Source organism: Ctenopharyngodon idella, chromosome 8 (genome assembly GCF_019924925.1).
Source record: "Ctenopharyngodon idella isolate HZGC_01 chromosome 8, HZGC01, whole genome shotgun sequence".
Taxonomy (NCBI): domain Eukaryota; kingdom Metazoa; phylum Chordata; class Actinopteri; order Cypriniformes; family Xenocyprididae; genus Ctenopharyngodon; species Ctenopharyngodon idella.
The window spans coordinates 8,020,137-8,034,662 of record NC_067227.1 but is presented as its reverse complement, the minus strand read 5'-3'; the positions used below and the strand labels follow the sequence as shown (position 1 = coordinate 8,034,662).

Here is a 14,526-nt window from a genome sequence, read left to right as displayed (position 1 = left end):
TTTGCATCAGGTCATTGATAAGGCACAATCTTAACATCTATAGGAAATATATTACTGAAATCGATACAAAAATGTTATCATTTTCATATTGAAGTGAGTGACAAAAATATAAATACTTATTTTATTATTGAAATCTCCCTTTTAAACTTTGAGATGACAGTCAACAATAATATTTTGATTGTAATCACGAAGATTAAAAGGAAGATTTTAATAATTTCAATAATAATTAGGATAACACTGAATTTATACTGACCCTCAGAAGCTAGGCCTACCCAGAGGCAAAGAAAATTGTTCATGCAAATATCACAATGTCACATGAAACCATTATGCACAAACAAGCCATTTAAAATGTAAATTTCCTTTGTTTTTAAGAGAAAACACATATTACATATACATGGCAAACTTTGAGTAGGCCACAAATTTCATGTATTATTTGAATAGGTTTTTTGTTGTTGACACTTTGCACTCAAAACTACTGAAATCATAGCACATAAAATCTGTAATAATGACATGATAGTGATCACTATATATCAGCCTTCATAATCAACATTTAACCTACATTAATCATAAATCATCATGACATTAAATGCTTTGTGATTTTGGGAAAACTGAGGACTTACAATATGTGGTCTTTAAATATTTATCAGTTTTAAAGGAGATTTCTGGCTTGAAGGGTAAAAGACAAATGGGAGGCTACACAATATCAAATAAGATCATCTTTAAAGGTTAAACTGTGAGCTTCTTTGGCATACAAACATCCCTGAATACACTTTAAAGTTATTCATTTTACTTTAATCAAAGTGTAAGCTAAAGACAGGTAATGTGTTTTGCTTGTGACTTTGTCATCATGTGAGAAATCTAAAAATAATGGCACTACAGTCAGATTCTGGTAGCTTGTGGGCATTGAAAAAAAAAAAAAAAAACAGTCAGTGCGAAGATCTGAATTTCCCTTTGGCTTTTTGTTGGGATTGTCCATTCTTTGCTTTCATGAGAAAAAGACATTTGAACACTTGAAAAACAAAAGATCTTTTTAAATAATTATTTTTTATCACAAATTCCTTGCTATCCGACAACAGATCTTTGCATATCATTAGAGGGAGTACAATTCCTGATAGTTTAGTAATCCTTGTTGCTAAACATTTGTGGGATAAACAATGCTTGGAAATGAACAAAAGTGTTATTTAAAAAAAAAAAAAAAAAAAAAAAAAAAGCGTGTTGGACAAGATGTGATTGTGTGCTTTTAGACTAAAAACAGAGTTTATAAAACCACCAATTCTCTGTAAAATACTGACATCGCAAAATTGCATAATGACAAAAACAATTACATCAAAAAATTAATACTGATATGTATAATATAAATACGTTATTAATTATAAGAATGTCAAATGCTATCTCCATAACCTGAACCAAGTGCTAAAAAGCCCATGTTACACATGGTACTACAACAGAACATGTATGAACAAACCACTTGCCCTTTCTTATAAAATCCCTTAGTAACTCTGAGTGAAATCTAAAGAAGCTGTCATTTTTTTTTTACATAATTTGTCCATCAACAACATTCATTATCAGTGCATTTGATCAATGGCAGAAATGACCCAATAGAGGGCACTATGAAGCAACATTTTCCAAATAGTTCCTATTTTCTAAAAAACTGAAAACAATAGCTCACTTCCTGCTCAACAACATCAGAAGAACAAGAATGACAATTTACAAAGTAACATTGGATGGAATTGTTAGGGATGGATGCTCATCTGTGGCAAGCGTTTGTTTTCTATATTTGTGTCGGACTGATGCCAAGAGCTGCTTATTAGTGCCAGAGAGTTGAATTAATACTGTAATGGTCAAACAATACATACATAACACTTAATGTACATTCTTACAGACATGTAAATGAAATAGCATGAAAAAAAATGTATATAAAAACACAACAGACAAAGACACAACGGGACTGAAAAAGAAAAATTTAGGGAACAAGCAGACCGTCCTCCATCTTGATCGATATGCATAGTCAGAAACATAAAGATCAAAACAGCTGAACTTTAGGTTCATATCCCTTGGCATATTCAATATTAAAATATTCATTGCGTTCAAACAGTTTGTTAGATTAAGTGGTATTACAAGCAAACAAAAGCACACCAAACGATTTTGCATATTTTGTCACACCAACTCCTCCACCAATCTCTTTTTAGAGGAGTCAGGTTTTGCATACACACCCCTTCTCTTTCTTCGTATATAACTCTTCATATAACCTCTCTTTATTAGCATGCTTAGCATTAGCTTTTTGCATGTTGGACGGTTCCAAGACCACAGAACGCTTTTGAAACTTACAAATATAGGTGATTTATCATTGAAGGAGCCAAATGGTTCTCTACCCTGCTGAAAAAAACTCATTTGACCCAGCTTAAGCTGCAGTGTTGTAGAACTCGTGACTGGACGAGACTGTCCGAGACAGAGACCTGAGGAGGGTCTGAACCATTCAAATTCAAACAGTGTATATATGCGTCATTGGGCTGAATGAAGCCTGGTTTTGCATCAGTGTCACACAGACCTTGTGCAGATATGGAATGTTGTAGTACTCGAGACCAGCTTTGGGATCCAAGTCAAGGCCATATGAAAACATGGAGGCAGGCTCTTGAGTTCTACAACACTGCTAAGCTGGTTTAGCTGGTCTCCCAGCCTGGCTAAGCTGGTGTTGAGTTGGGCGGAAAAGTGTCCAAAACTCCTCTAAAACCAGCCAACAGACCAACTAAGACCAGCAAACCATCTTTGGCTGGTTTAAGCTAGTTTATTCAGCAGGGTTGTGGACAAAGAAATCCATGCTTTGGCTCTAAGCATACAGGTACACACCTTCAAGAAACTTTCAAAAGTCTTTCAACTCTAACCGCAGCTCATTATTATACAGTTGTTTCACTCTTCCATACCCTGCTCTTCATACCAACCGAACCCTGTGATTGGTCAGTTCCGCTAGTGTCCAGTTCCACCACGGATCCCTTTAGTGTTCCATTTGGTGCTGAAACTGTCGACAACGAAGCCGTCGCAGTGACATTTGATGTCACGTTTAGTGGGAACGAGCTTCGCTTCGACTCTCTCTCAGCTGCGGCAGCCAATTTAAGATTGTCTTTGCTAGCGCTACGGCGTTGAGCATTATGCTGCATGGCGGCCCTACTTGCCATAGAAGGCAACAGTGGAAAAGGTTTTCTACTTCCACTACTACCTCCATCACTACCTTCCGAAGGGCTCGTCACTAGTCCCTCCCCTCTGTGCCGTCCATTTGTCAGAAGGCCGTTCTGGCTCTCTGAATGGCTATTCCGTAGACTTCCATTCTCACTGGAAGCATGTTTGTGTAGGAGGTGGATGTTTGATTGCTCTGTCCCAGAGGGTCCCAAAGCACCCATGCTCCCTCCTCCACCCGCTCTGAGAGCTTTGAGGCGGTAGTGCCCTCTAGGGTCCCCTCTGTGATGGTATTGGGTATTCCCACCCTTGGTTCGACTACAAGCCTTCCTCCTTTGAGGCTGCTGGACAGGCACTAGACTGGGCAGCAGATTGTTGGCTGGCTTGTTGTTCTCCGTGCTTGTGCTTGTGTTGGTATTAGTTCCCGTCGGTGCCCGGGCGGCGTTGTTCGCGTTGTCTTGCGTCACCTGGAGGAGGTTGGTGAGTTTACAAGGCCCAGCGGCAATGCTCGTCGTTCCACTTTGAGTAGATGACGACCTGGCAGAAGAAGAGTAATTGTTGGGGTCCGTCGGTGGGTGGCATCCTACAAAAATTTGGGAGCCCCTTTCCGAGACACTCTGGACGCCTACGGTAGCAGTGCAGGGATGGGAATAGGCTGGCATTGGTTGGGGACGATGGTACCCGGGGCAACACCCTAGCCACACAGCCTGGACATCCAAACGCTTGAAACAGTGATGAAGCACCAAGAAGATCCCTAATCCAGTAGCCGTTCCTCCATACAGGCAGCTAAAGAGTTTCCGCTCTCTATCCACGTGCCAAACGGCCATAGCGCCGCAGCACCACAGCCCCACAAACACAAACTGTGTCGCCACCAGTGCCAAACACTGGACCTTTAATGAGTACTGGTCCTCCACTGTTGTCCCAGCATGCACTGGGCCCACCACAGAGTCCGTTGAGAGAAGACTGGTGCTGCCACTGAGTGCTGGTTGACTCTCTGGTAAGGTTGAGGGGTCAGAGGCGGAACAAGGAGGATCTTTGGACTCCTCAAAGTTTTGGTGCCTCAGGCAGAAAGCAGTGCACAGGAAGTAGATCCAGGTCACCAGAATGATCAATCCAGCTGGAATGTAGAAAGCTCCGAAACTGGGTTGCCATACCAACCAGCAGCTGCCGAAAGGTCAAGAACAGTGAAAAAGGTCAGAGAGGGCAAAGGCGGTAATTAGTCAAATAACAGAAACACAAAGCAAGCTCTATACAAAACAGACACTTTTTAAAGGGCCTGTAAATGAGTGGCCCAGCATGAGTAATAAATCTGCATCAAGTATCAGACAGTTAGAGAAAGAACAGAAGCTAATAAAAAACTACGAGTATGACCTCAGTCAATTTCATTTTATTATTATGTTAAGTGTCGCCAGTCTATCTGTAAGACTTTAATGTGACAAAAACACTATAAAACCTATAACAAAAATATAACATGGTGAATACAAAATGAAATACTTTTAATTTCAGTGCAGCTAGATCCAGTACAATGCCCGAGTTGTGCTGCTGTAAAGTGAGAGCCATACTGATTCTTGAGTCATGTCAAAATATGTACTGTAATAGCAAATATTTATTGTAATAAAAAATGTAAAATGTATTAAATAGAGTAGTCAGTTTGTTTTGTTTGGTGTCAATAGTTAATAATAGGACCTACTTAAAATGATGGAAATTATCTAAAGAACACAGAGAAATATCATGTATATAATGTGCATAAATATGCAGGACAGTTTTGCATACTATTGACAGGTAAATGTGTGGGATGTGTTTTGTCCTTTATCTCAAGAATCAGTGTTTTAATGTTAGCACTAGGTAGGTTGTTGATAATATAAATATCTAAAGCTAGACGTGAGCAAACAAGTTTTCCTAATATTTATAAACGCAGTACTCACTAAGGAATGTTGTCTCCGTAGTTATTGATGTTTACAGCTGCAGTGATGCCACATATGATGAGTGGGACACCGCCGGCTATCAAATAAAACCTGCCAAGAGAAACAGAGATAAAGAAAAGAAGACTGTTAGGGGTCATTTTGCAAATGCTAACCATGGCAACATAACTAATCATAAAAAAAATGTAAAAAATATTTTAGAAATAAAGGACAGCCTATGTTTCATTTACTGTTCGTTTACTTCTTTTTGTGTTCAGCAGAAAAAAGAAATTCATACAGGTTTGGAACAATTTTATGGTGAGTAAATGATGACAGAATTTCAATTTTGGGTAAACTTTAATTATCAGATACAAAAAAATTGCTCAATGGACACTGCTGTCTGTTATATTCCCTACAGATGTTCCCTTTGCTTGCCGTAAAGGAAATTTGTGTGGTCTATGCATTAGGCTAGTTCTGTGACACTGTCTGTCAATGAAGAGCCGAGTCTGGGCTCCAGACAGTGAAGGAGAGAGAGGAAAAATAACAAGATTTATCCCAGGAGGCAGGCGTGGGATCTGGACAGACCTCCCCAGGGGACGTGGAGAACATGGAGGTCTGGGGTAAAAACAGAACACAGACTAGGGAGAATGAATATATTTGCATACATGTCTTTGAGGACATGTGAAAGTTAGCCTTAACAAGTTCTAACCCTCATTTGATTTACAACTTCTCTGTCCGCGTTTATCTTTTCCCATTCCCCCCATTTGTGCTCCCTTTCCTCTGTCTGACTCTCCATAACAGCAGATGGGAATCAGCTTTTATCTGGACAATGGTGGTCTTTGATTAGTCAGTTTTTTTTTTTTTTACATCATGGTGGTCTATTCAGTTGCTCTCAAAAGCCCATTTTCCTCCTGTACACACTTATCAATAGTTTCTACTCAGGAAGTGCTAATTCAATATGACATTTGCACATAAAACTGCCAATGTTTTATGACCAGTTTGAGAAATGACAATTACTCCGAATACTGCAAGAGCTTGGATTGAACCCATACATTTCCTTTGATGATGATGACAGCAAGGAACTTTTAATGTTATCATCTAATATTATGTTCATACTGAAACAACAGCAGTTATTCAAGAGGCTTTCGGACAGTAATTGTTTCTTAGGATGAACGCTGAATTTAAAAGACATATTTGCATGGCTTGTCTGTTATAAAACTCAGACATAAAACATTCAGACAGCAGGGACAAGGGATTCTGTTGTATGTCAAGATCCCATCCCTCCGCTGAATCCTACCAACTTTCCTTATTGCCTGATAAAAACGTAGTGTGTTATTGGTATATCTAGCTAATCAAAATAGCCTTTTTAACCACTTAGCACTATGCTAAGCTAGTATTCTAAGCTGTTAGCTTGCTAATCAAAGATTGTTAAACACAAAGAAAGGGAAATGTTTATTTTGACAATTTTTAGCTTTAGTCCTCTTTCAAATACATAATAAAATCTTAACTGAGTCTCAAATTTTGAACAGTAATGTTTTCATGATTAAGAATGTTGATTCTGACACTAGTTGTGTTTGTTAAAAGTAGCTAATTCAGCCTAGAATGATCTCATGGGTGGTTGGACAAAAACACTGACATTTCCGATTTGAACAGCAGTAAAAGGCCAACTTGCACCTTTAAATGTTGAAATGACCTCATATCCCCATGTAAAACAATTACAGTCCATATGGGCCTATTGATTGGTTTACGAAGAATTCTTGTTCTACGAGGGTTTTATGGGCACTGAGGCCAGATTATAGAGAGAGAGAGAAAAAAACAGATATCTGTGACTTTGAGTGTGCTTGTAAAAGATAACTTTTGGAAAACAAGCCGTCATTAACCATCTAATGCTCCCAACCCTCCATGATGACTTTACTGACCTGAGCATGGGCCGCTGGGTTGGTTGTACCGCAGTCTCGCCTTCTAGTTGTTGTGGAGTCCTCAATAAAGCTTCTTTATATATTACCCTGGCGCTAACACCGATCCATAACAAAGTGGACAGAGAAGAGTAGTGAAGAATAATCCCCACCTGACACAAACATACACATACATGAGTAACACAAGCAACACAAGTAAAGTAACAATATGTTAGCGCATAGACAAAAGATACATTTTTGAGATAATATTTTTTATAATCTCTAGCAGTTTTATTTTTATTTAGTACACTCTTAAGGCCGTGATACACCAAGCTGACATCTTGGCCAAAAGGCTGCGCTTGAACACACCAACATCGGACATCGGACTTTGATTCAACATACTAAATTGGCCAAAATACCCCCGACAATGTCCAACTAGGGCCAATGTTGTGGAACACACCACAAAAACTGGGCTGGCCGACGCTCAATGACGGCCTGGTGTTGGCCGACGGCTGACCGTCTGTTAGGTGTGTCAGGGCCTTTACTGTCACGTGCTTCATATATAGAACATTTTAGGGGTTCCCATCATGGGATCATTTTATGAATTTAGGTTTAATTAATTCTGTTTTAATTCATTTTTAACTTTAAGCTCGCAAACTTACTTTATAACTAAAAAAAATTAAATAACCTGTTAAAAGTAACCTAATGTAATGTTGTAATAAAGTGTAACCTAATTTTGTTTTTGAATGTTTATGTTCTTTATTACTGTATATAATGCTTACTATTTTTAAAATCATTTCTCTTTACTGTTTTGTAAATGTTTGCACAGCAAAACTCTGGAAATCACTCGCAATCTCCTCCATCTCTTGTTTGTCAGTTGCATTTGTGACTTGTTAAAATAAAACATTATTATGTAAGAGAAATGGAAACTTACTGCCTGGCATACAATTGGGTAGCCGGTCAGAGTGATGCCTCCAGCAAATACTGCAGACGTCATTGCGATGTGGAAACTAGTGTTCAGGAGGGTGTGCCAACTCTTCCTCGTGATTCTGATAGAGCTAATGGCAAAGAAAGCATAAGTTAAGAAATTTCATTATTTTGGCCAAAATTATGTGGACATTCACTTTTAATTAACAGGTTTGGCTATTCCAGTAATAACAAATCATATAACAACATTATAGAGAAGTGTGTGCTTACTACCTTGTGGCAACAGTTTGCAAGTCTTTTTCTTTTAGCTTTTGGGTGTGTCGACATACCTTTGTTAATATGTCTCAGTATTAGCACATATATGTGTGACATTTTTAACAAGGTGAGAAATATACCTGTGATGCAGTATATAGGTGATGATGATTGTGAAGAGACAGAGGAGCAGCACTGCAGTGCAGGTGTAGATCACTGGATGGAGCACTTCTACTGGAACTGAAGGTGAACCTGGGAAATCTGGCATCTCCTGAAATATTGACAAGGAAATGGAGAGAATATTTTGAAACATTCAACCCTTTAACTTTAAAGCACTTTAAAGACTCTCAAAAAAGGGAAAGGGTGAGAAATTCCACATTTTCTTTTCAGTCTGATACCATTTTCTAGGCCAATACTGCTGATATTGATAGCAATAAATATAATGGAACATACATTGATTGATTGATTGATTGATTGATTGATTGGGATAAAATTGGAAATTATATATTTAAATATAGCTTTTTTCTGGTAACACATTTTATTTTACATTATCCTTGTTTCACATGTTAGATGTAGTTACTAATAACTATAAAGTATGCATAATTACATGCAGTTAACTCTAAACCAAATCCTAATACTAAACCTAACCCTAAAGTAAGTACATGTAGTTAATTAATAACTCAGAACCTAAATGTATAATTACACTGCAACAAGGACACATAAAATAAAGTAAAAGGACACATAAATTAAAATAAAGTGTAACCATTTTTTTTTTTTTTCTCATAAAAGAAATTGCTCTGATGTCAGTATTGTGAATCATGTGTTTTTCAGTGCCAAGCAAACCGATCTAGTAATTATTCATACAGTTTTACCGGTAACACCCAATAGGACCTAGCTGAACATAAAAATCCTTTGAGGCATGTCAGGATGAAGAAATGTAGTATAAAATGTCAGTTTGTAATGGGAGACCTGTCCTCCCTAGGTAAAGGATTTGACTATATCTCTCTACTAAGGGTGGGCAAGTTAAAGGAGTTTATTAGCTTGATAAGACTGACCCCAACAGGGCTATTAATCAATAAGCTGACATACTTTGCACTTGGTTACCATTTACACAACTGAGTGATAATAAAATCGACATATTTTCATTTCATTGTATTGGTGGCTCTGTTCCAAAAGTGAGCTGCCTAGTGAGCTGCCTCACTGTCTACTTCCTACATTTCTAGGCAACATCAGAACTCTCATCAAACCTCATACTTGACTGATTTGGAATGCTCTACATAAAAAGAAAACCAATGTATCACTCATTTAGAGCTTTGAACAGAAGATATCAGTTGAGTTTGGTGTTAGCATAGTGCTAAGCTAGTGACGCACATAAAAATAAATGGAACACACAAATATTGGGTAATATATGAAATATTAAAATATGAAGTTTAAATTGGGCCCTTTTCACATTTCCAGAGTTCTCAGAAACAGAAGTAATTTCTTTTTCTTTTTCTTTGGTGTCACAATGTTACCTGTAGTACAGCGTAATTGCTCAGTACAGAGCAGCGCAGTGTAGAGGTGGACACATCGCTATGGGCCAGCTGACAGCCATCTAGACTCCAACTCCCATGATGCTCCAGTGCCTGCAAGCTCCAATGGGCAGCAACAGGGTAATTTCCAGGTGACGTGTGTCGTAGTGACACAATAATGGGATCGGACTGATTCCACATGCTGCATCCATCTGAAAGGAAGGGAGAGAGAGAGAGAGAGAAAGCAGGAAAGTTACATCTGTGCTCCAGTGAAAGTTGTTTCGGAAAACGAAATGCATGGATTTACTAAAATTAATTGTATATTTAAGTCCAAGGATGATTTATGTTAGCGTTTTCCCAAAATGCCTGTACTACATCAGTACTACTCAGAACATTGTTAAAATTTCATTAATGTTTCGAATTCCTTGAATGTTTGAGGTGAAGGCAACCCACCAAGGCCAACATAGATAACTGGAGTGTTGACGCCACGTCTGCGGGCAAGGTCCGAAGGTCCAGTAAAATTGCTGGTATATGGGAAGAATCTTCCATTGCGGAATGCCACAAACTGCAGCTTACAGTCAGGAGGAGCATTCGGTGGAAAAAGAGATGCAGGGAGAGACACTGAAGCAAGAGCCACTGCATTCTAGAAAGAGAAAAACACAAAAATACAAAGTGAGGGCAAGGCAGAAGTGTTTATTAAAGCAAAAAGCCACTTGAGGAAATGTGTTACTTTAAGTCATTTTACTGTGGTTAAATTACTTGTTTTTACTTTTATAAAACAGCAGCAGTAGCAATATGATAGACAACAATGATTATGACAATATACAATTCTTATGCCAAGTAACACAAAAAGCTTCCTTTTGTGAAAAAGAAGTACACTTTAGCATACTTTTAAAAAGAGGACTTATTATAGATATAATATACTTTTAAAGAATATACTTAAGAGTCTTTTCAGAAGCTAAATTGCATGTTGTTTGCAATTACATGAAAATGAATTTAAACTTATATTAAATGTAATTGAACTTAAGATGGCTTTTTTGAACCACTTAAGTAGGTTTATATGTAATTTCATAATTACTTCTAAATGTCTGTACTGTAATGCACATTTATAATGATGAAGTTGCAATTTAGTAAATTTAAAATATATTAATTTAAATGTAATATAGTAACACTACAGTTAAATGTATAATCAAGTACTTTAGGTTTCATAGGTTTAGTATGTTAGTCAATACATCAAAATAAGTGTAGTTCTTTAAAGCATGACCAAAGATTATAAAGAATAAAAAAAACAATCATTAAAAATGTGCTTTAAGGTAAAACTTTTAAGTGTGTTAAGTGTGTAGCATAGTCATGAAAGTGTACTCTCTTTAAAGGAATAGTTCACCCAAAAATGAAAATTACCCCATGATTTACTCACCCTCAAGCCAACCTAGGTGTATATGACTATCTTCTTTCAGACAAACACAATCAGAGACATATTTAAAAAATATCCTTAATCCTCCAAGGTTTATAATGGTTGTGAATGGGGGCCGCGTTTTGAAGCCAAAAATCATGCATCCATCCATAATCAAAGTAATCTATACGGCACCAGTGGGTTAATAAAGGTCTTCTAAAGCGAAGCGATGCATTTTTGTAAGAAAAATATACATATTTAAAACTTTATAAATTAAAAAAACTAGCTTCCGGCGGACGACCATACGCAGAATGCGCAAGTCGATTTGCAGCGGAAGAGTATCTTTTGACCAGATACACAACGTAATGGCGAACACTGAGGTGCAGAGTATAGAGCAAAACAAATCACCGGTCACGGTATAAGTGTAAAATGATCATTTTTAAAGAGAAATATCGAAGGATTTTGATATAAGAGAAGAGGATCTTAAACTTGTTGCAGAGCCCTATTTGTTTGAACTGCGATAGGCGTCTAAGCTTATGATACTCCTACATCCTGCGTCATACATCGCGTCAAAGTATTACTCAGTTGGTGCAAGTCGACTTGCGCATGAATTTATAAAGTTGTAAATATGGATATTTTTCTTGCAAAAACACATTGCTTCGCTTCAGAAGGCCTTTATTAACCCCCTGGAGTCGTATGGATTACTTTTTTTATTTTTGTCTTCAAAATGCGCCCCCCCCCCATTCACAACCATTATAACCTTTGGAGGACTAAGGATATTTTTAAATATATCTCAGATTTTGTTTGTCTGAAAGAAGATAGTCATATACACCTAGGATGGCTTGAGGGTGAGTAAATCATGGGATAATTTACATTTTTGGGTGAACTATCCCTTTAAGTACACTTAAGTGGCCTTTTATTTCAATAACATATTATCTTCAAGTACAGTTTAAATATAATTTTAAGATTTGAAGAACACTACAATACAATTAAGCATACTTCTTTTTCACAAGAGTATAATAAGTCTGTCAGCAATAGTGCATATGTATCACAGGCATACTAGGTCTACACACAAGTGTATACTTGCACTCAAAACATGACAAACCTTGAGATGGAAAGCGTTCAGCGAGGTGTTATGTGTTCCTGTGGTGCAGCGAAATCGCAGTTGCTGCTCAAGGGACAATTCAATCCCATCATGCACCTGGCTCCCTCCTGCCCCCTCTCGTCTCTGATAGACCGTGCAGCTCATGCCAGTAAAATGAGCAGGGCGAATCATGTGAGCCTCCATCACAATGTTACGGGAATTCTAAGAAAGTAGAAATATGCTTTGGTGCTCAAGAATCCTTTCTCAATATTATCAATGTTAAATTGCTTAATATATATTTTTGTGGAAACCATGATGCATCTTTTTATGATTCGTTGATGAATAGAAAGTTCAAAAGAACAAGTTTAGTTGAAATAGTAATAATATGAAGCTGACATGATTAAAAACATACTTTGGAAAAGTCCTGTGCGTGAGAGTGCAGCTGAGGCCAGGCGAGAGTCTCCAGAGTGTGGACGACTGAACTGCAGGCTCTTTCCTCTCTCTGGGCCCGAGCCAGGATCTGATCATCTACCTGCATCAGGTTACTGCCCATTTCAACCAGCACCTCGGACAGCTAGGGCGAAGGAGTACATGTGTATGTAAGGACACAAATACACGGTGTAATATATACACTGCTGAATACCATCTTCTACTGACCTCACGCAGTTCTGTTACATAGTCCATGAATTTGTGCATCATCTGAGCCACATAAAGAACATCCACCGTGTCAGTGAAACCGGCGGCCTCCAGCGTGTATGATCGCACCTGGTGTGCCAGAGTCACAGCGTTGGAGGCGTTGATGGGCATCTGAGTGAGAAGGACAGAATTTACAAAAAAATTTATTGCATATAATCATTGTATGGTTGTCTATTACTGGTGGACACTTTCAGCACTTTTATAGCATTTTATTATTTTATCATTTGTTTTTCCTATTGTACAATACCTTTAAAGGCCAATTCACACTGCACCGACAGTCACCAGATTACAGCATGTCACTTCTCAGACATTCTAAATTCGATTCAGCATGTTCAATTGGGGAAAACAAGCTCCGACAGACAGCAACAGACTCCGACAGGGGTAACACAGTGATCCGACAAAACCAGATGAAGTGTCTGTTGCCGTCTACTGGCATCTGTCGGTGCTGTGTGAATTGGCCTTAACACATTAATTCTTAAATAATGCTCATGATCATTAGGTTTTACACAAATTCATGGAGTTCATGAGCTTAAATATGCTGCTATTAAAGCAAAAGGCAGATAAATCAAATACTGAGCCATTCACAAATTTGTGTACATTTTACACTAGTTCTGCTAACACAATTTGAAATGATAATGTATATAACTGATGAATGTAGAATAGCTAAACTGAAAATAAATGCTTGTCAGTACATTCGACAGTACACTTTAATCATATTTCAATAACAAAAGAAATAATTATAGAATTAATTATAAAGATGTACTTATGTTCTACTCAAGTGGTCAAAAAAGCACTCTGAAGTTCAACTGACTGCATTTAATATTAAATTAAACTATAATGCAACATTTTTGAAAACATTACATTCCGTTTGCTTTTAAGTACATTCCTGTAAAATATATTACTTCTGTGATAAATACTCCTTTTAAAAGTACTTTTTTCACAAGAGGAAGTTTTAATGGATTTAGGGCCAGCTGTTCATAAGTAATCTGATCGGATTTCGGCTATCGGATTGGATCAAATCTTCAAAATGGGTTGTTCAAAAGGAAAAAGGGATTCTGAAATCAGATTAGATCACAAAATGCAATCTTGGTTTTGATCTGGATAAAATCATCAGTTTGTGTTGTTCAAAACTTTTTAGTAAGATTGGGATACCTTTGATCCCAAAAATCTGGATTATACTGATCCCATCAGAAGGGTGGATTTCAGGAACAAAAATGTAATAAAACTTTAAAACTGGTCAAAAAATACAAAATTTTTATCATGTAATATACATACACATATTTTTTATTTTGTTCTTGATTAGTTTAACTGTTAAAGTAATAAATTAGAAGTAGACATTAGGCTACATACAGTCAAACCAAAATTTATTCAGACACCTTGAACATTTCATTCATTATTTCAGTTTATTCACTATAGTTTAAAAAAAATGGTAATAAAATATGACAAGATCGCAGAGTTAAACTGTGTCAGAAAAAATTAATCTTAATTATGTCAGATAACACTTAAGCAAAACATGGTCAGGTCAAAGTGTCTGAATAATTTTTGGTCCCAAATTTTTATCAATTTTACTGGTCCACTGTATGAAGAATTTTTGGGTATAATATGTCACAGTTTACTTTATTTTGCTATCCTCACTTACATAAATGAACTATAGTGTCCTGCACACACTAGTAAAAAAATATAAAAAAAATTATAT

At 37.2% G+C, this 14,526-nt stretch overlaps 1 protein-coding gene across 2 annotated transcripts in view; it reads right to left on the bottom strand.

The window, feature by feature from the left end:
• Positions 1-409: 409 nt before the first annotated feature.
• The window catches only part of adgra2 (adhesion G protein-coupled receptor A2), a 94,051-nt gene continuing 79,934 nt past the window's right edge, over positions 410-14,526 (bottom strand). The window contains exons 10-19 of one of the 2 annotated variants that reach the window (XM_051903311.1): positions 12,792-12,941; positions 12,547-12,708; positions 12,156-12,356; positions 10,111-10,300; positions 9,661-9,869; positions 8,290-8,417; positions 7,902-8,025; positions 6,992-7,140; positions 5,097-5,186; positions 410-4,335 (exon numbers count right to left, since the gene is read on the bottom strand). In XM_051903311.1, the coding sequence (XP_051759271.1) occupies positions 2,895-4,335; positions 5,097-5,186; positions 6,992-7,140; positions 7,902-8,025; positions 8,290-8,417; positions 9,661-9,869; positions 10,111-10,300; positions 12,156-12,356; positions 12,547-12,708; positions 12,792-12,941 (2,844 nt within the window). In that variant the 3' untranslated portion in view covers positions 410-2,894. Of the gene's footprint in view, positions 4,336-5,096; positions 5,187-5,209; positions 5,688-6,991; positions 7,141-7,901; positions 8,026-8,289; positions 8,418-9,660; positions 9,870-10,110; positions 10,301-12,155; positions 12,357-12,546; positions 12,709-12,791; positions 12,942-14,526 lie in introns of those variants that run through there. The other variant, XM_051903312.1, reaches the window with a different exon arrangement.